The sequence below is a fragment of the Callithrix jacchus genome, chromosome 2 (assembly GCF_049354715.1).
Source record: "Callithrix jacchus isolate 240 chromosome 2, calJac240_pri, whole genome shotgun sequence".
Lineage (NCBI taxonomy): Eukaryota > Metazoa > Chordata > Mammalia > Primates > Cebidae > Callithrix > Callithrix jacchus.
Window position 1 is genome coordinate 97239800 of NC_133503.1, and position 22389 is coordinate 97262188.

Here is a 22389-nt window from a genome sequence, read left to right on the forward strand (position 1 = left end):
CATTTAAACATATACAAGTGTAAAAGATTGGTTAAATTACATAAAATGAGTAATAGCATAAAACAGACAAAAATGGTACAATCTACAGAGCAATTAATGCAAATGAAAAACTTCACAGTGGCTCATGCCTATAATCCCAGCACTTTAGGAGGCTGAGATGGGAGGATCACTTGAGTTCAGGAGTTCAAGACCAGCCTGGGCAACATGGCCAAACCTCATCTCTACAAAAAATACAAAACTCAGCTGGGCGCAGTGGCTTGCGCCTGTAGTCCCAGCTATTTGGGGGCTGAAGCGGGAGTATCACTTGAGACTGGGAGGTTGAAACTGCAGTGAGACATATTCACCACTGCACACCAGCCTAGGAGACTAAGTGAGAGCCTGTCTCAAAAAAAAAAAAAAAAAAAAAGGAGAAGAAAGAAAAGAAAAAACAAAAAATTCAATAGTTTAGATTCAGTTCATAAAACATTTACAAATATTTAATTTTAAATTCCTTAATGGCATAATTCAGGCCATATCAAGTAGCTGTAAATAATTTCAAAGACCACTAGAGCCAGTAGCTCAGTCACAGATTACATATACTACAAGAGGAATGAAATAAACTTTAGTTCTTTATTTCTTATTTAATTCAGAAAAACATCTCGATCTAACCGTTTTACTTAGACGTGTTCATACGATTAAAATGATCTTTAAAAAGTTGTTTATGAATGTCATTATGAAAACTGCTGCTTCTCCATTTGCTTAGTCACCAGGTATTTTATAAAGCATTCTTATATTGTAGATAAAAATCCACAACCAAGTAGGATTGCTTTTTCATTTTTTGAATAATTTGTCAGTGACTTACTTTGCTTCTCAAATCATAATTCTTTTATCTGTTATTTTGTATGTATAAGAGGCATTATAAAATTGTTTTATAGAATTAGAATAAAATAGTTAGAAGACTTGAGTTCTCTGCTTTGTTATACAATATATGACCTTCGGTAAAGTCACAACATACTTGAATAGGAGTCCTAACATGTAAAATAAAAATAATGCTACACTGAGCTGTTAAAATGGTAAAAGAAGGTAATTTATGTAAAAATAATGATTTTATATCTCAAACACTATGCTAATGGAATTCAAAGAACGAGTAATATTAGCTGTTAAATTTCATTTGAAATGTTAATGTGACATCTTTCATTCTAGCTATCGTTTCCATCAGATTTAAAAACAGAGACTCTAAGTACTTTTTCTTGAGATAGAGTCTTGGTTGGCTGCCCAGGCTGTCTTGAATTCTTAGGCCCAAGTGATCCTCTAGCCTCAGCTTCCTTCAGCCTCCTGTTTAGCTGGTATTACAGGCATGGGCCACCATGTCCGGCTCCTGAGTACTATTAACTCTTCTATCCATGATCAAGTAATTCTTAAAGCAGAAATAATTTTTAAAGAATTACTTAAATTTATCAGTGAAAATATTATGTAGTCTTATTTATCTAAGTCAGCCCAATTCTATATCATCTTGAAAATATTACTGAAACAATTCAATAGGTTATCTTAAGACCTTCTATTACATAAACATTATTTAAGAAGCACTGTCACTGACCCTGCAGGGCTTTAGCTTTACAAAACCACTGCCATCCTCATTCAGGGAGTGGGGAGGTGTGGCAGGCTGGCTACTATAAATATGCATAACAATAGGCTTTTACATTTAGGTAAATGAAAAAAATAAACTCAATGAAATACACTTTATAACAAGAGTATAACTTGTGAGTATTCACTAAATAGAAATACAGCTAAAAGAAAAGCCATATTGCTTTAATTTAAAATATTTGCCTGTAGACTTTATTCGATGTTACCTAAAAGCAACCGAAGAGAAATATAAAATTACTCAAATATAGGTCTTAAATATTAGGCCTATAAAAATTTGTTCACTATTAATTTTTCACAATGTAATTTACATTAAAAAGTGCTTTGCTCTTGAATGACCTAATTAATGGCATAAAAGCTTCACTAACAAAGGAAAAGATCCACTGTTTCATACATAATTTATTAAGATTTCCTATAGGATTTATGTTAAATCAAAGAATCTTAGCATCTCTTTCGTGATGTAGAATCAAAGTGTTCAGTACATTCCACTGACAAAAACATTTGTAGCCTGACATTTTTCCTACTTTAAAAAACAATAGTTCAATAGTTTTTTTCCTCCTGCTCAGGCTGCATTTATAAACTATGGCTTCTTGTAAATGGGCTTCTACCCCCAGCATTTGCTGCAAGGTTTCTTATTCCTCTGCAGTAGTCTTTTCACCCTAATAGAAGGAGAAAAATACTGCTGCAGTCATCCGCAAAAAGCCACTACCATTGCATTTTGTAACTAACAAAGACACTGGTATCTTTTTGCCACCCTATTCACAGGGAGTTTACTTAGATGTTTTACAAAAGCAGACACAATACTGGTGACCAATATTTCACCAACCAACACCACCACTCACACTCTGCAGTACCTGCCTCCTCCTCTTTCTCTCATCCCCAGGAGCTCTCTCCTCTAGATTCACATCAGCCATCTGCAGCGGTTTTGTCTCCTCTCTCTTTTGGCCACCACTGCATGTGTCCTTGTCACCAGAGAGGAAAAGAAGCCTTTCAATGGGCTAGAGCTTTTGCTCCTCGCCATGAATATGCTCCATTCTTTGTTGTCCTCTACCCGTTGCCTTAGATACTGTTATTCCACTCTGTCAAACGGCATTATAGAAACAAAAACCCCTTCTAGCTTCAAAAACAGCTTTTTCTCAGCAGACTCCCCTTAACACTTCTACCCCTCCCCCTTCTTCCTCTTCTGTCAAAAACCCTGGATCCGAAGCACAGGAAATCCATCTCTAGTGCTGCAGTGGGGGGCGGGGGGACGACGCCCCTGCCTCCTCGTTTGGCATGTGGCAGTGGACCCTGTGCCAAGGAAAGGCCATCGGTTTAAGGCAGTGCGGGAGCGAGGACCGCCTTCCCCCTACCCCCGGAGCAAGCCTGTCCATGGTGGCTCCAGCACCTACCCCATTTCCGAGTCCGGCAGCACCTCCATTCTGTCTCCAGTGACACCCTGGCGGGCTGCGCCAATACAGCCACATGTCGGTCACGTGTGCCCACGCCCAGCCAATCGGTGGGTTCCCGACGGGAATGGGGAGCGACCTGGTCCGCATCCAGCGGATTACACAGCTGCTTCTCACTCCGCTTCCAGACCCGCACTCTGCAGCGGGGCACAGGACCCCGCCCAACCGCACAGCCGGCCTAGCCCTAGCCCCAGCCCCGGACCCCAGGGAGTATGCCCTCACCGCTCTAGTCCCCAGCAAGCAAGGAAGCTGATGGTAGTTGACAGACCTAACAGAAGGTGGCGGGAGGTCCACAGGACAGAAGGATTAGTACGAGATGCTGGAGGTGGGAGGGAGAGTAATAAATTACATTGCATTTGCTACGGTTTTTGCAGCACAGAAAAACAATTATATTAAATGTATTACAATAAGTAATTTTACATTACAAATCACTGACTTGTTAGTATGATGACTTGTTAGATCACTCGAATTATATTTTAATTAAAAACAGTTACCAGAAAAACTAATCTAGCAGCTTAGTAGTTGAGATCATAACTCTGGAGTCTGGGTTGCCTGGGTTGAATCTTCACTCCTGTCATTCCAGCTCTGTAACTTCAGTTACTTAAGTTCTCAGTGTTTCAATTTCCTCCTCTATAAAATGGGAGAAGTACAGAATAGAGGAGTTAATATACATAAAGCATTATTTAGAGCAGTCCCTGACACATGCATAGAAGTGCTGTTAGCTACTACAAATTTGAGGCTTTAATGTAGCATTTTAATGCAAATTCTACATTCCATTTAAATCTAACCAGGTGAAGTTTAAATTACTAATTTTATTGGTTAGAAGGGCAAAATCCAAATTGTCAAGATTTATAAAGTTAAACTTATATTCTAGTTTAAATGGGGAGGAAACCAATTTCCATTATTTATTTAAAATTTTAAAGATAATAAAACTTCAAGTTTTCAAATGAAGTATATTATAATCTTTTCTTAATTTTCAAACAGTATAAAAAGAAGCAAGCTATTAAATAGCATATTTGAGGCAATTCCATTTTATTTAAAAATGTATATATTAAAAAAGTAATAGACACACAACAAAATGTCCACGGAAGTTATCCCTGGAAAGTGAGATTATGGAGCTATTTCTCTCTCCTTTCATGTTTTTGACTTTTTTTCCTCTTTCATTAGTCCCTGTGTTACAAGGCCTGCTATATAGCAAATACACCCTAAATATTTAACAAGTGAGTTATTTCCACACTGATGGCATACCACTCTTCTATTACAAGTTTAAATATATTTACAAACAATTTCCCTTCATACTTGAAATAAAGAAAGCATGTAAATCAATTTGATTCTATCCTAAATAACTTTATCACAAGAATGACTTTGTTTTACAAAAGGCTTTCAAAATCCTCTTACTGAAAGCATGATTCACTGCACAGGACTTATTTATATAATCATTATTTGTGGCAAATCCAGAATAGGTAATTTCTCATAAGGCCTAGAACTTCCAGAAGGAAAATGGTTTTTCAAAACAAAGAATACATTTAAAAAGCTCCCCAAAATAACCTTAGTCCCCTGACACAATTGTAAGCCTATTACTCTTGACTCAGACTATGATTCACGCTATTTTTCAGTAAACCAGTTTGTAGCCAAAGTATTTGTCTAAATTTTTACTGCATGTATCGTTGATATTCGTCAGTGACTTAAATGACAGAGCTGTAAAGAACGTTATGACAATTATATGTTCATTAGTCACCATGCTTCAAATCTAAAAGAAAGCCAAGTTAAAAATGTTACATTTTACAATGTTGCCAATTACTCAGTAATGTATTTCAAACCAGTAGAGATTCCATGAAAGTTTAATTTGAATTTTTAAAACTACTTAGCTATTTTAAAAACTATAATTAAATACAGATATATAATCAAAATATATTGGGCCAAATTTCAACATAAAAAATCACTGAACATCACCTTATGTTACCAAGTTTGTACACATCTCAGAATAAAGCTCTATTAATGTTTTCATTTACACTACATATACATATGCATATATGAATTCAAAATATTTTCTAGATGGGGTGCAGTGGCTCATGTCTATGATCCCAGCACTTTGGGAGGCCGAGGTGGGCAGATTGCTTGAGCTCAGTAGTTCGAGACCACGGGGAATGTGGCGAAACCTCATTTCTATGAAGAACACAAAAAAATTGGCCAGCTCTGGCTACACGCGCCTGTGGTCCCAGCTACTCAAGAGGCTGAGGTGGGAGAATCACTTGAACTTGAGAAGCAGAGGTTGCAGTGACCGAGATCTCACCACTGCACTCCAGCCTGGGCAACAGAGACCACGTCTTAAAAAACATATATATTTTTCTCATCAAAATGAAATGTAAATAAATTGTGTTAACACTGTTTAAAGACCACACCGACAACATATCTCTTATTTTCATTAACAGTATTTACTACGACCAGTTTCATTGCTTTTAGTAAATAATTTCATATGTAAATGTTATAAACATAAACATAAAATTCAACTTTAAAAAGACCCTGTGAAGCTACAAAAAAAAATGACTAAATAGGATGAATAGGATTCTTAATGTCTTAAATATTACGTTCCCCAGCTACTTGGGAGGCTGAGGCATGAGATTCTCTTGGACTTGGGAAGCGGGGGCTGCAGTGAGCAGAGATCGTGCCACTGCACTCCAACCTCACTGACAGAGCAAGACTGTATCTCAAAAAAAAAAAAAACCCACCAAAAAATCCCTTTACATTCCATTTTTACCTAGGCACTTTTGGCCTAATTTAAGACTTGTGGTTTAAAAAACTGACAGGAAGATTATTGACAATATTAACTAGTGTAAAATGAGTTAAAATTAGTGCTTCTTTTAGTTGCCTTAATTGACTCAGGTGCTTATTGATAAACTTAACTGTTTCTCGTTACTGAAGACCTTAGACATAGAATAGTTACATCTACAGAGATCCACAAGTTTTTTTTCCTTCAAAATATTATTATGCATTGAAAAAAGTTACTAGTGTAAATTTAACTTCTGTAAGTACTAAGGCATCAAACGAAGCTCAGATTCAAAACCTCTCAGTGTTTGGATTTATAGTTAGTTATGGTACGATGGAAAAGCATAAGAAGAGATAAGTTATATGTGTGCCAAACTGGTTCTATATTTTCCATGGGATATGAGAACGAGGTGAAATGTTACAATGGCAATGAGATTTTCAGTGATATATAAACTAAGTGGGAAATCTTGACCCATGTGTCTGTCTTTATTGAAATCTGTCTATCCATCCACCTACCTCCCTTTCTTTAGGAACAGGGTCTTGCTCTGTCACCCAGGCTGGATTGTAGTGGCATTAACATAGCTCTCTGTAACCTCCAACTCCTGACCTCAGATGATCCTTCTGCCTTGGCTTCCCAAGGTTCAGTGATTACAGACGTGAATGGCTACTCAGGACTGGGAGATACATTCATTGTCTTCCACAGGCAAGACTTAGCTGTGTGTCTATGTTACTTCAAGGAGTGAGTCTCAAAAAAAGTGCTCCTAGCACCTAACAGAATCTTAATTAATTTTCCCTTTGCCAACATCCTTTCTTTGTGCCTATCTTTATCTTTATCTATCTATCCATCCAACTAACTATCTCCCTTTTTTTAGGGACAGGGTCTTGCTCTGTCACCCAGGCTGGAATGTAGTGATGTGAGCACAGCTCTTTGTAACCTTGAACTCCTAACCTCAGGTGATCCTCCTGCCTCGGCCTCCCCAGGTGCTGTGATTACAGATGTGAGTGGCCTGCACTCAGCGCTGGGAGATCTATTCATAGTCTTCTACAGGCAAGACTTACCTGTGTGTTCTATGTTACTTTCAGGAGTGAGTCTCAAAAGAAGTGTTCCTAGCATCTAATAGAATCTTAATTTTCCTCTCACCAATATCCTTTCGAATAAGCAAACATCAAAATAGTTCTTCACACTTCTACTCAAGAACATTCCATGTCTTTCCACTGCTGACAGTGGAACTGAGTTCCACTCTAAACTCAGTTCAGAGTTTAGTCATGGAATGCCCTAAGGTCATGTTAATTAGTCTTCCTACACTAAAATACTTCCTAAGCCTATTAAATTTCCTATGGCTGCCAAAATATTACCACAAATTTAGTGTCTTAAAACACAAATTTGATAACTTACAGTCTTGTAGGTCAGAAGTCTAAAATGGGTTTCACTAGGCTAAAATCAAGGTGTCTGCAAGGCTGCACTCCTTTCTGCAGGCTCTAACAGAGAATCTATTTCCTTGTTCTTTCTGGCTTCTACAGATCCACTGTATTTTTGGGTTCATAGCACTTGGCCTCCATCTTCAAAGCGAGCAATGGTAGATTAAGTCTTTCTCATTCTGTAGGACTGACCTTGCTCCTTCTCAAGTCTCCTTCTCTGACTCTCATTTTTCTGCCTCCCTCTTCCACTCTTAAGTAATCACTTTAAAGACCCTTACATTTGGCCCACCTCAATAATCCAGGATGATCTTCCTATTTTCAAGTTACCTGATAAGCCATCTTAATTCCCTTTTGTCACATAACCTAATATATTCATAGATTCTGGGAACTAGGAAGCAGACATTTTTTTAGGGAGACATTTTTTTGCTGACCATACTATAGCTTTATCTCCAACTGTTTCAGAACTTGCATCCTAATAATAAAATTAACTAATCGGCCCTTTCTAAAACTTACAGCTTCTTACTAGTATAGCTCTTTGCTACTCTACTGAGATACATCAGAAGGCTCCAGCATATGGAGACGGAAGACTTCGGTTCAAGTTCTGAATCTTTCATTTTGTAGCTTGATAAGCCTGGAAAAATAAAAATTTTTTTTCTAAGACTTGACCACTCCATTTATAAAATGGGAATAACTATCTGACTTATATTGCAGAGCTGTTATAAGGATCAATATGTATTATGAGCAAGCTTTATAAATTGAATTAATTTTTTAAAGTAAAGGACGATGAATTGCTCTATTGGTCCAAATCATGGTTTGGCTCAAACATAAATTCCCATGAAGTAATCCAGCAACCCACCTAGAATCAATTCATCTCCTCTTCCATCAATTGTTCCTACCTCTTATGGCACAAACACATTTTGTACCTGTGTGTATACACCTGGTATCCATTCCTGTCTATAAAAATCCCAAGGGAAGAACCCAGACCTGATTTTGCCTTGTATCTCATGGTGTATATCACAATGTTTTTTACACTGGTGTTCATTAAATATTATTTTAAGAAATGATTTTAAATTAACCCACAAAGGGCATTCAATGAAGATGCCCTCATGGGATAACAGTATAGCAATTGTTAAATATTAGTATTATGGTAAAATATAACCTTCCACAGAGGAAATGGAATATTTTAAGTTAAAACTCTGACCCCTGTGTGTGGAAAAAAAATGTTGTGATGTAGCCACGGGACTAAGTTTCTGAGCTTAGTTGGTTACACTGCAGAATCCCTTTATTAGTTTGAGGAGCCTTTAAAACACCAACAAAGAATCTGTGGGTAATGCCCAAGCTTTGACATGTGCTGCCAGGGATGAGAAACACCAAGCACTGCTTTAGATTCTCCTACTAAAGTTCCCAAGCACTACAGTAGGAAAACCATTTTGAAATAGCCCTTTAATTTGGAGTGCTATACAGCTTCAAGACTTGCTTACAGGAGCAAGAAACTTACTTCGTTCTGTCAAAAAGCTTTCCAGGTATCTTGTGTAAGTACTGGCAATTAACATGAGAAAAAATATGAAGGACTAATAAATACATAGAGAAATGCTCTGGTTGGGTGCAAAGGCTCAAGTCTGTAATCCCATCACTTAGGGAGGCCAAGGTGGGTACATCACTTGAGGCCAGCCTTGCCAATGTGGTCAAACCCTTTCTCTACTAAAAATAGAGAACTTAGGCAAGGTGGCACATGCCTGTAGTCCCAACTACTTGGGATGCTGCGGCACAAGAATCGCTTTAGCCTAGGAGGCGGAGGCTGCAGCAAATTGAGACCACCACTGCACTGCGGCCTGAGTGTAAGAGCAAGACTCTGTCTAAAAAACAAAACAAAACAAAAAACAAAAAACCCCAAAAGAATGTTTTACTATATTAAAGGATCAAAGAAAGAAATAAACACAAGCGTACTATAAAAATAGCCAATGATATTGTAGGGCCAGTGAGGACACATGGTAAGTCTTTAGAATGTCCAAACTGTTTACAATGATTTGAATATGTACCCCAAAAGCCTGTATTGGAAATTTAATTCTCAGTGCAACAGTGTTGGAAGCTGGGCCTAATGGGAAGTATTCATGTTCCACTCACAGTGATGGATAATGCCTTTTATTAAAAAGACTGAAGCCACAAATTTGGTCCCTGGCTTGCTCTGGCCCTCTCCTGTCCTTCTGCCCTCCACCTTGAGATGACACAATAAGAAGTCCCCCACCAGATGCTGGTGCCATGCTCTTGGACTTCTCAGCCCCTGTAAGTATGAACCAATAAATTTCTGTTCATTATAAATTACCCAGTCTCAGATATTTTATTATAGTAGCAGAAAATGGAGAAGGACAATTCTTACACTCAAGCAAGTTCAATTAAAATAAATTATCTTATGTACTGATACCGCTACAAAGATTTACAATTTAAAGACATTTGGCATTACTTATACTACTGAAATATTAGAAGAAAACCTCAATGATTATAACAACAGCTTGGTTAATTATACTTTTGGCACATTTATAAGACAATTAAAATTATGTTGTAGAAGATAATTATATGCTACATAATTATATAATCCATATATGTGAAAATGCAGAATATTATGTATTTAATATGATATAAACCAGCTTTAAAAAAATAAATTGCATATGTACACAGAGAAAACCAGAGAAAGATAAAATACAATGTTGTCTCCCTAGGAATTACAGAAATTTTAGTTTTTCTAAATTTTATAAAATTCCTACAGCCCTAATATATATAATTTCTATTTTTTTTAAGTTAAATACTTCTAGGTTGGACCCAAACTGAAGTTACAACATTAGAGGAGAGAGAAATTAACATTTGTTTCTCACTTAACCTGCAGGCAGAGGCAGACTCAGATTTTGTGGAGACCAGGAGCCTATAATGAAGGGGCAAGTGGGAGGGAGAGTCCTTAAGGAAAACACAAATTAATTGAAGATTGCTAGGGCTGCTCCTGCAAGGGCCCTAGAAAAGGCCATACAATTAGGTTCACTAAACTTCTTTAGTTTCATGATAAATATGCTTCTAAACCAGTGGCAAACATTATGTTAATAAGCATTTTCATATATTCAATCTAACCTAACCCTAATAAAACTTCTATAGAGATAAAGGTATCACTATTCGCACATATGGAAAAAATTGAGGCTCAAAGAAATTTTAAAAAATATCCAAGTTCACCCAACAGTGAAGAGGCAGTCTGACTCCAAAGCCAATGTTGACTAGATTGCTTCAACCCTCCATGTCTCAGCAGTAATTTCCTTTACTAAGGTACCTCTCAGAGCAGCTTGTACTTCTTCAATCTTCATTCCTCATAAGTTATTTGTTCAACTGTTATCACTCTGATGCTTACTGCATAGTAGCTGGCTCTGGAGTAGTAGGTACTCAATAAATATTTATTGAATGAATTAAGTATAATCAGAATAAGCAAAAATGAGAAAACTCAAACAGGTTTGAAAATGTCCTTTTAGAATCTATAATAAATCAACCCATAAATTTTCATCTATGAGAAAATACAGATATCTCTGGAAAATATCTAGAACAAAATTTCTTTAAATGTAGGAGACATCTTTATGTTAATTTAGTTAAACAACTGAAGAGAAACAGTTTGGGGTTATAGTATGGGTGCTGGCAAATTAGAGGTAATGTAATGAGCAGGCATATCAGTAAAGGCAAAAAAAAATCAGAAAAACTGTGATAACTGAACAACTCAGCTATGCTAAGTTAGTTCTGCTTCACTGCCCTTGTAAGACATTAAATAGATACTAGGTTAAATAAAACCTAAGTGTGCAAAATTAGGCAGCATTTAGGCCCTCAAGACTTGCACTCTGTTGTTACTCTAGTGAAAATACTACATTATATGGTAAAAGGAACTTGGCAGATAAAATTAAGTTTATTAGTTAGCTGACCTTAAAATAGGGAGATCATCCTGGGTGGACCCAATGTAATCAAACAATCCCTTAAAAACTTCAACTGTTCTTTGGCTTCCCAGTGAAATCAGAATAAATTTTAAATTCCTTACCTTGGTTTACAGCTTTGCATAATTAAGATCCCACTCTCATCACTTCTGTCCTTTTCTACCTCTCTCTTTCTTATGCCTTAGAACTACCTTTCCTTCAGTCTCAAAAATTCTGTTTCCAAATCTTCAAGTGACCAGTCCTTCATATCATTCAGATCTTGGCATAAATGTCTCATCTTCAAAGATCATACCGTCCATGATCACCTTATCAATATACTGGTGCTATCTGCAAACTTTCTACCACATCATGGAGTTTCACATTCTAAGGATTTGAGATCTTAAGAGCTCTACCTATGTATTTATTTAATTTTCTGTCTCTCTCATCACTGTTTTCCAAAGTGGAATATAAATCCCATGAAGACAAGAACCAAGATTCTCCTGCACTGCTGTCTCCCTTGCATCTATAACAGTGCTTGGTGCTTTTTGTTCAATGTATGAATGTAGATAATATAATAACAAGAAAGACGATTTATAATCTAGAAGGGGACTAAGACATTTACAGCAGAAGTTTTAATACAAGGGAATGTATTGTTTAAAAATGGGAGATTAGATCATTTCCAGCTAGGTAAATCAAAAAAGATTTCAGAGAGAAAGTAGCAACAGAATTAGACTTCAAGGATGTTTAGGAATTTTTCAGAGCAGAGATGTCAATCTTGTGTGTTAGGTTAAAAAACTCAGAATTCACCATATAGGCAATGAAAACACCTAAGTGTTCAAATAAAGAGAGATATATAATTAGAACAGATAAACAAATATTACAGGACTAGTTTCTAGTTCCTACTCAACAGGAGAAATAATCAGAAATCATATGCACACTAATACTAACCTGTAGCTAAATTTAATGGCCAAAAGCTTTTTCAGCTGTAAATATGATTGCAGAAAAAAAAAACTCCTCTAAATTATACACTCTATAAAAAACTTTTATAAACTCTATGATGTTGATTTAAAAAAAGCACACGCACACACACACACACACACAATTAGCTCTGGCAACCATTGTACCCAATTAACACAAGATTTAGAGAAACTGTGCATAAGAACTTTTAAAATCTAAATTCTTAATATATCCTAATCTGTTAAAACTCCAATTTCAGGGCATGCAGTGTTTTCCAGGCATGTCCAATCTTTTGACTTCCCTGGGCAACACTAGAAGAACTGTCTTGGGCCACACATAAAATACACAAATGAACACTGGCTCATGCCTGTATTCCCAGCACTTTGGGAGGCTGAGGAGGGCAGATTACTTGAGGTCAGGAGTTCAAGAGCAGCCTGGCCAACATGGTGAAACTCTGATTCTACTAAAACACAAAAAAACAATAGACAAGCATGGTGGTGTATGTCTGTAGTCCCAGCGACTCAGGAGGCAGAGGCAGAATAATTGCTTGAACCCAGGAAGGGGAGGCTACAGTGAGCTGAGATTGTACCACTGCACTCCAGCCTGAGCAACAGAGCGAGACTGTCTCAAAAACAAACAAACAAACAAAAAACTAACACTATCAACAGCTGATGAGTTTTAAAAAAAATTACATAAAAATCTCATAATGTTTTAGGAAAGTTTATAAATTTGTGTTGGGCCACATTCAAAGCTGTCAGCTGGACATGCTCATTTGAAACTATCCTTTCCTAAAGGGGGAAAATTCTGATTGATTTTTTTAAGTTAAATGTTTAAAACAAGATTTTATGCTTGCCTGTTTATTTTTTTTAAAGTATGTCTTATTCAATTTTTTAAATACTTTGATCTCTACTTAAAACCTAAAAGAGCTACAAGACTGTCCCCAAAAGTACAATTTTACAATACAAATTGTATTACAATACAATTGTATTCATAAAGATATTATTTTAACGCTGAGGAGCTGAGAGACTTAAGGTCACGAAACCGCACCAAATGTTTATGCACGGTGGACTCAAGAAAGGGTAGCACATCGGATGATTTTTTAAAAGTCTTTTTCCCAAGAAAGTAAGATTAAAATGATCATTTAATATTAAAATGTCCTAAAATGCCCTGATTACCTGATAAATCAGTTTATAATACCCAAATCAGCCCTTGAAATACATCATAACTGATGAGAAAAATCTCAATACTGATGTTAAAAACAAAATTGGGTATTTATGAAAGAATAAACACAGGGCACAGTAATGGCATTTAGAACTTTAAACCAAATCCTTGTGTCAAAAAGACTTTTCTTCTTATACCAATATTCCCAAATTCCTACCTTGAATGATAAAATACAAACTTTTAAAATACCATATATAATTGCAGATGGCATTGCCTAATGTTGTATCATTTTCTTCCTTTTTGAATGTCTTTCCTTTATCTTGCTACTTGATGAATTTTTAAAAAGTGTGGACTATAAAATTATTTCACTCTGAATGTCCGAAGATAGTTTGCTATTTATGCTCGAGTCCCAACTTAATATTAAGTGAAATGAAAATAAAGAAATCCATCTAGCATTACTGGACTATGTCAACCAAATTGGAAACCTCTAACCGTAACCCTTTAAGAGTAGGTTGCAAAAGATAATTGCATTTTTACCATTACTTTCTTTTTTTCTTTTCTTTTCTTTTTTTTTTGAGACAGAGTCTTACTCTGTCGCCCAGGCAGCAGTGCAGTGGCTAGATCTCGGCTCATTGCAACCTCCATCTCCCAAGTTCAAGCAATTATCTGCCTCAGCCTCCCGAGTAGCTGGGATTACAAGTGCCTGCCACCATACCTAATTTTTGTATTTTCAGTAGAGATGGGGTTTCACCATCTTGACAAGACTGGTCTTGAACTCCTGACCTTGTGATCCACCTGCCTCAGCCTCCCAAAGTGCTGGGATTACAGGCATGAGCCGCCAAGGCTTGCCTTTACCATTACTTTCAATGGCAAAGACGGCAATTACTTTTGCACCAACCTAGTAGTATCTATTATGTATATTATAGACTCATTTTAAGCATTAGGAAATGAGTCACCTAATAAATGCATTCATAATGCATATTTAATATTATGTTCTCTCAGGGAAGAGAGAAAAGAAAATCTAAGAAATGTAATTCCCTTCTTCAAAATAAATTAATGTTTTAAAACTAAAATTTCATATTTACTTTATAAGTCTTTTTAAACTTTCTCTGCCAAGTATTCCAAGGTCAGGTGAATTATCTGAAGTGTCATATCCCTTTTATACAAACAAAAAGTGTTTAACAATTGGAATAAATTTCATTTCACATTCAAATACTCTGTCAATGTGATATAGACAGAAGACAGAAATACTCAGTAAAAGTGGGCAGTTCTCCAGCAAAAGCCCCACTTCCAAGTCTGGAAACCTGCCTCCCTAAATAGGAACAGGCATTCCTGTTTTTGCACCCAAAAGTTGCCTTTTGGCCTGCCATGCTCCCTTATCCTGTACCCATATAAACCCCAAGCCCCCAGCTCCACAAGGAGATGAACGGAGGGGCAGAAGAACGGCAAAATGGTGCAGCACAGAGAAGAGAAGAATGTTTGAATGTCCCCAGTTTGGCTGGGGACAACCAGAGAGGAAATCGGCTGCTGGACAGCCAAACTCCAGGGAAAGATCATCTTCCCATTCCATCCCCTTCCAGCTCCCCATCCATCTGGCTGAAAGTCACCTCCACAACTCAATAAAACCCATGTATTCATCCTTCAGGTCCGTGTACAACCTGAATCTTCCTGAATGCCAGACAAGGGCCTCGGTAACAGGAGAACACTGAGCTGGTTAGCACTTAAGCCATCTGCAAGGCTAAAGGAGCTCACTGTAACACACATCCAGTTGGGCTTCGAGTTGCAGGCTTCCACCCCTGGACGCTGCAGTGGGGCTGGAGTCCAGGGACACTTGCCCTGGCTTCTGCACCTACCCATCTGCATGCTCCCTCTCCCGTAAGGTGTCTGAGTATGCACAGTGGCCCAAACAGATAAGCCACACCCCTGTTGTACATACTGCGAGGGGGGTCAGGGAACTCTCCCATTTCAAACAGAGACAGGCTATTAATAAGCATCCTGATCCTGAACTAATCTGTACCTCATATGCTATGGTAAGGGCTTTTTCCTCATCTTTTTCTGAAGAGGTCTGTTATTTAATTGAAACACTTAGATTTTCTCAATAAAACACTTGGGAATTCCATAGACAAGAAATTTTTTTGATATGTGGTGCTTTGGGTTTTTTTGAGACAGGGTCTCACTCTGTCGCCCAGGCTGGAATGCAATGGCATGATCACACCTCATTGTAGACTCAACCTCCTGGGCTTGGGTGACCCTCCCAACTCAGCCTCCTGAGTATCTGAGACTACAGGCCTGCACCACCAGGTAATGTTTGTTTGTTGATGTTGATGTTGTTGTTGTGTTTTGGTATGTTTTTGTAGAGACACAGTTTCACCATGTTGCCCAGGCTGGTCTCAAACTCCTAGACTCAAAGGATCCACCTACCTCAGCCTCCCAAAGTGTTGGGATTACAGGTGTGAGCCACTGCGCCCAGCCTCTCCTCCTTTTAAAACTGTTTTTTTCCTAACACTATTCTGGTATTAAGAATACGCTGCTTGAATACTCAAGAAACAGCAGTGGCTTCCTCCGGGGAACAGAACAAAGTGGTACTCTCTTACTATTTAAATCTTTAACAACTGCCTGGACTACCTTTAACAAAAAAATTGCTATAAATTATACATATTGAAAATAATCTGGCCAGGTGCAGCGGCTCATGCTTGTAATCCCAGCACTTTGGAGGGCCAAGGTGGGCAGATTGCCTGAGGTCAGGAGTTTGAGCCCAGCCTGGAACACATGGTAAAGCCCCATCTCTACTAAAACTACAAAAATGAGCTGGGCGTGGTGGCACATGTCTGTTGGGAGGCTGAGACATGAAATTTGCTTGAATCTGGGAGGCAGAGGTTGAAGTGAGCCGAGACCATACCACTGCACCTCAGCCTGGGGTGACAGAGCGAGATTCCATCTCAAAATACAATACAATACATAGAATACAATACAATACAATACAATACAATACAATACAATACAATACAATACAATACAATACAATACAATAATAATCGGTAATTCAGTCTCAGCTGCTAGAAAGACTCTTTAAGATTAGTATTTTCTACCTTTCAAAGCACCCAAACGGCTATAAAGTAAAAATGCAAGCTCATTAGCACTATCTGTAAGGTCCTTTATGATCCTGGCCCTTCATACTACTCCATCCTTACCTACTGCCACTCATCTACTCTAGTTACACTCCAACTATTTGGACTTCTCCAACCAACTATTTGCACTCACCACCAACTCACTATGCCACTTCATCTGCTGGAAGGTTCTTACCTCTTTTTCAACTAGTAATATGGACGCATTTTACAGAACCCAATGTAGATGACCTCTCCCAAAAGCCTTCCCTAAGTCCTCTTGCCAGGGTTAGATCTGCCCCTACTCCAACTCCAATGTTTCCATAGATTCCTGTGCTTACCAGCTATCTCCTTTACCACACACTTGGGATTACCTATATACTGGTCTTTCTCACTAAAAGCTGTTTGAGGACAAGACTCTTATATGTCATAATTGTATTCTCAAATGTATTCTAGTATTGTGTCTGGTCCAAAGTAGGTACCCGAATAGTGCAGAACAGGAATGAACTACCTCTCATACCTCAAGGCCTGATTCTGTGAAGCTGTCTCTATCTATCCTAAGCAGCCAGGTGCTTTTCTCTCCAGGCTCCCTTAGCACCAACTCAACTAACATCTATTTCTCTCCATTAGACTATGAGCTTCTGAATAACAAGCTCTTTCTTCTTCTTTGTAACTACACAAGCACTGTCCTAGGTATGTAGCAGAAATTAAATATTTGTTGAGTGGATGAAGAGTATGTATCCTGTTTAAAATACATGTGAAAAAACAACAAGCATAGAATAGCCTGTTCATTTCTTATTTATTTTTTCATCTTTACTAATAATAAGAGACCATAAAGCTCAAAAAGTCTTTTGTGCTTACTTTAGGATTAGGGAAAGGAAGTCATTAAAAGATCAGACTATTCCCCAGATAGCTCCTTATCCTCTGACTTCCTGAAACTCTGCTCTTTTTTTCATCTGAATTCTATTCTCATTTCCAATCATTAAACCCTGGACCCCCACAAAATTAGAGCCCTCCCAGTAGCTCAGAAGCAGGGAATTCCCACTTTAATTGCTTGGCAAACAGTAGGCGAGGGGCAGTATTGGTAAGGTAAGGAGGAAAACTCTTACTCCAGAGGAACAAAAAGAGATGAAATGTTCCTGACACCCCAGTTTCAAACTCTGCATTCATTTTCCTCTAGAAATAGCATTATTCAGTGTTACACATGGTAGTAATGGCAGTTAATATTGCATATGAATTTAATGGTTTTCTGTGGGCAGGATTGGGACATCATCATTCCAGTCAACACATTATTCCTATGGGACCATGACAAATGTTTAAATTTTTGAACTACTATTCTCTTCCTGTTTTCCCCTCCCACAAAAGAAAACCTGTGTATCACCACAACAGGTTTAGCACAGTGTGAAATATATTATATATACAATATTTTCATCCACAGTTCCTGGAACCTTTTTTTTTTTTTTAAGACAGTGTCTGACTCTGTCACGTAGGCTAGAGTGCAGTGGTGTAATCCTGGCTCACTGCAACCTCCATCTCACAGGCTCAAGCAATCCTTCCATCTCAGCCTTCTGAGTAGCTGGGACCACAAGGAGTGCACCGCCATGCCCAGCTAATTTTTGTAGTTTTTAAAGAGGCAGGGTCTCACCACGTTGCCCTGGCTGGTCTCAAACTCCTGAGAGTCCACCTCAGCCTCCCAAAGGGCTGGGATTACAGGCGTAAACCACTATGCCGGGCCAATTACTGGCTCTTAACTCCCATAGTGCTTGTTACAGTCTTTTAAAAAATAATGTTGGGGCACCTCAAGCCTCAGGAACAGAATCTCTCTCTCTCTAACCTTCTCCTGTCCTCTTTTCACCTGCCCAAGGCAGGACTCTAATCTAGTTTTGGGTCAAAAAACCCTCATTCCAGAGAGGGTCCTCTCTCCATACCACAGAAGAAGAAATGCTACACACAGTAGCCAAGAAAAGTCAGAATAAACAGGACTTGCTGGGCTTAGATCATGCACTTTTTGTCCAATCACATTTCTACATGGTTGTCATTCATACCTATGTAATGAAGCCTCCATAAAAAGCCAAGAAGACAGGGTTCAGACAGCTTTCATATAGCTGAACACATAAAGCTTCCTGGAGGTTGCTACACCCAGGGAGGGCATGGAAGCTCTGTGCCCCCTGCCCCTATACCTCACTCTGCACATCTCTTCATTTGCATCCTTTGTAATATTCTTTATAATAAACCAGCAAACATAACCAAGTGTTTCCCTGAGTTCTGTAAGACTCCAGCAAATTAATCAATCCCAAAGAGGAGGTAGTGGGAACCTCAACTTGAAGCCAGCCAGTCCAAAGTTCTAGAGGCCAGGACTTTTACTAAGGAGAGAGTGGTCTTAGGGACTGAGCTCTCAACCTGTGGAATCTGATGGTATTTCTGGATAGACAGTGTGGGAAGTGAATTGGAGAGTACCCAACTGGTATCCACTGTTGGTGTGTGAGGAAAAAGCCCTACGTCTTTAATCACAGGTGTATCTTTCTTTAAATTCATTTAATTGGTAAATTTCCCAAGATGAGACACAGATGTCTTCTACTATGTTAATGATCATTTAGGTGGTGTGAGAGCAGAGGAAAAACAAGGGTTTAGTGTTTTTCTGAAACACCCAGTGTTTAAAATATTTACCATAACAGTATGAAATTTTAAAAATTTATGTAACTCACAAAATACAGTAGTACTATATTACTTTAGTACTACTATACTAAAATACAATAGAAGAATGTACCAATTAACTAACCAACTAACTCCCCTCTAACCTCAAACTCTTTAATAAATGTCGTCTTCACCTGTTTATCTTAGTTGCAATCAGATGACACCACTTTCTGTGCAGCTTTCTCAATCGGGGTGGGGAGGGGGTGGTCTTTTTTTCTCTCACATCCTATGTATTTTAGGCCAGGAGAAACGGACAGGATGCTGAAAGATCTAGAGCAAATTTGTCCTGTGGGTCACATGGCCTAGGACGGCTTCGAAAACAGCCCAACACAAATTCAGAAACTTTCTTAAAACATTACGAGATTTTTTTTTGCGATGTTTTTTAAAGCTCATTGGCTATTGTTAGTGTATTGTATGTGTGGCCCAAGACAATTTTTTTGCCAATGTGGTCCAGAGAAGTCAAAAGATTGGAGAACCATGGTCTAGAGGGAGGCAAAAGATATGCTCCTGGCATCCAATTACCACTTCCAAACCATTTCTTCTCTTTCCTTAAATACCCAAGATCTTCTGACATGATACCCAACTGTGTACCCTCTATTGCCTCCAGCACTCTTGTCCACTCTTATCCCCACCATCACTCTGTGACTTCAAAGTCTATGTGGATTGCCCACCTAACACTCTGGCTTCTTAGCTCCTTAACTTCTTCACCTCCAAATGCCCACTTCCATGATCCACTCAGGACCTTGTCATCATCAATAACTGCATTGTCTCCAAATTCTTAACCAAAAATCTCAAAAATCAAATTTCCAGTCTTTATTTCATTTTTATTTTTTGAGATGAAGTCTCACTGTCACCAAGGCTGGAGTGCAGTGGCATGATCTCTGCTCACTACAATCTCCATATCTCCTGGGTTCAAGCAATTCTTGTACCTCAGCCTTTTGAGTAGCTGGGATTACAGGCACACACGACCATGCCTGGCTAATTTTTGTATTTTTAGTAGTGACAGAGTTTCACCACGTTGGCCAGGCTGGTCTCAAACTCCTGACTTCAAGTGATCCACCCACTTCGGCCTCCCAAAGTACTGGGATTACAGGCATGAGCCACTGGACTCAGCCCCAAATTTCCAGTCTTTAAAATGTATCTCCTGCCTCTCTAGTTCACTGCACTATCTCCGAATTCAACATTCTCTTACTTTACTGCATTCTTCAATCCAATCAAAAATGCTCTCATCATTTTTCACCATCCGTTACTTTCATCTTTACTATCCTCTTTAGACCCAACAATAGCCGCTCTCTTTCAAACTCTCAAACCCCTCACTCTTCTCTCCCCTCCCTCTATTACCTGGCAAAATCCCAACTCTAGCTGAACTGGTCCATTCCACTTTTCCGTGCCTGAACCAAAGGAGGTTATTATAGAGGAAAGGGGGGAAATCAGGTAACAAGGCTAGCTGGTTTCACTTTAAATTCACAACTATAAACATCAAAGGATATCCAACACTGCCTAGCAGGGCTACTATGTTTCCTGGAAAGTTTGTCTTCCTGCACTCTGAGTTAAGTTCTTCATGTCTTATTTTGTCTCCTGAAATCTGTAACAGATCTATTTTTTACCTATGCCACTCTTTGCTGAAGACCTACTTCACCAAGAATATAAAAGCTATTGGAGAGAAATTCTCTCATATTTTTAGGCAAGTCAAGACACCCATCTTCCTTGGGCTTCTGTTTTTGCATATTTATAACGTGAGATGGTAGGATGGGAGGGCACATGAGAGACTTAATGATATTTAGGGTCTCTTCCAGTTCTAAAATTCTCTGTCCACCTCATTTTATCCTTGTTTCTTAAAGGCAAGTGAGAAGATCTAAAACAAAAAGTTATTTAAATCTAACATAGCGGGGAAGAGAAGAAACTATAACAGGAATCTTCAACTTAGTATTTTCTTCTAGCAAAAAGAAAAAAAGAACCAAGTAAACAGTAAATAAGAATTCCACATTTTCATATAAGAGATATGGTTTTGTTCTTTATAGGCACATCAATTTAATCACAAAGTAATGGATGGCATTTCATATTAATGGCTGTGACTAATATCAAATTAAGTATCTATAAAGGAAAAATGTATTGGTATTTTATACTAAGTTTTTAACACTCCTCCATCACAGAAGAATGCCAATTTATGTAGACTACTATAACTCAGTGTGCCTAGTAGAATTTCTAACCTACCTGTTTGGCTTCCAGATTTAATCTCAATTCAAATGCACATTGGACCTACATTTTAAATAGATGTAGGTAAGATTTTTAAAATCATATTTTGTCTCTGAGATGTAAAAAAAAGTTGAAATTAAATAAAAAATAAAAATCATGACACCTACACGGCATATGGAGGGCTGTCAGAATAATTATTGAAAATTGGCCAGACACAGTGGCTCCCACCTGTAATCCCAGAACTTTGGAAGGCTAATGTGGGTGGATCACCTGAGGTTCAGGAGTTCGATCTGCCTGGCAAACATAGTGAAACCTCATCTCTGCTAAAAATATAAAAATTAGCCAGGTGTGGTGGCATGCACCTGTAGTCCCAGCTATACTTAGGAGGCTGAGGCAGGAGAATCACTTGAACCTGAGAGGCAGAGGTTGCAGTGAGTGGAGATCGAGCCAAGTCTGGGCAATGAAGTGAGATGCTGTCTCAAAAAAAAAAGAATTCAACATTCTTATTGAAAATGAGGCTGCCTGCAATGGCTCACACCTGTAATCCCAGCACTTTGGAAAGCCAAGGTGGGTGAATCATTTGAGATCAGCCTGGCCAACATGGTGTAACGCCACCCCTACTAAAAATAAAAAACACACTAGCTGTGCGTGGTGGTGCACACCCATAATCCCAGCTACTTGGGAGGCTGAGGCAGGGGAATTGCTTGAACCTACAAGGCAGAGACTGCAGTGAGCCAAGACAGTGCCACTGCACTCCAGCCTGGGCAACAGAGCGAGACTCGGTTTCAAAGACAGGGAGGGAGAGAGGGAGGAAGGGAGGGAGAGAGGGAGGAAGGGAGGGAGGGAGGAAGGGAGAAAGCAAGGAAGGAAGGGAGGGAGGGAGGGAGGGAGGGAGGGAGGGAGGGAGGAAGGAAGGAAGGAAGGAAGGAAGGAAGGAAGGAAGGAGAGAGAAAGAAAGAAAATGAACCCCACTTCCAAAAAAAAAACTAAAAGAAAAATCTGTCTGCAGTCCCTCCTCAGCTCAGTACATTCTCCCTCCTCCATACAGCCTCACTTCAAAAAAGTTCATTACGTTCTATTTGCTTACATAAT

The 22389-nt window shown here is 38.5% G+C and overlaps 1 protein-coding gene across 26 annotated transcripts in view; it reads right to left on the bottom strand.

Annotated features, from left to right (window-relative positions):
* The window catches only part of APC (APC regulator of Wnt signaling pathway), a 147806-nt gene that overhangs the window by 112566 nt on the left and 12851 nt on the right, over positions 1-22389 (bottom strand). For 8 of the 26 annotated variants that reach the window (XM_078365048.1, XM_078365047.1, XM_078365042.1 and 5 more), the window contains exons 1-2: positions 3012-3049; positions 2475-2582 (exon numbers count right to left, since the gene is read on the bottom strand). The exons of 8 other annotated variants lie outside the window; for them this stretch is intronic. In XM_078365048.1, the coding sequence (XP_078221174.1) occupies positions 2475-2534 (60 nt within the window). In that variant the 5' untranslated portion in view covers positions 2535-2582; positions 3012-3049. Of the gene's footprint in view, positions 1-2474; positions 2583-3011; positions 3050-3562; positions 3699-22389 lie in introns of those variants that run through there. 10 more of the 26 variants (XM_035291091.3, XM_078365050.1, XM_035291089.3 and 7 more) reach the window with 2 other exon arrangements.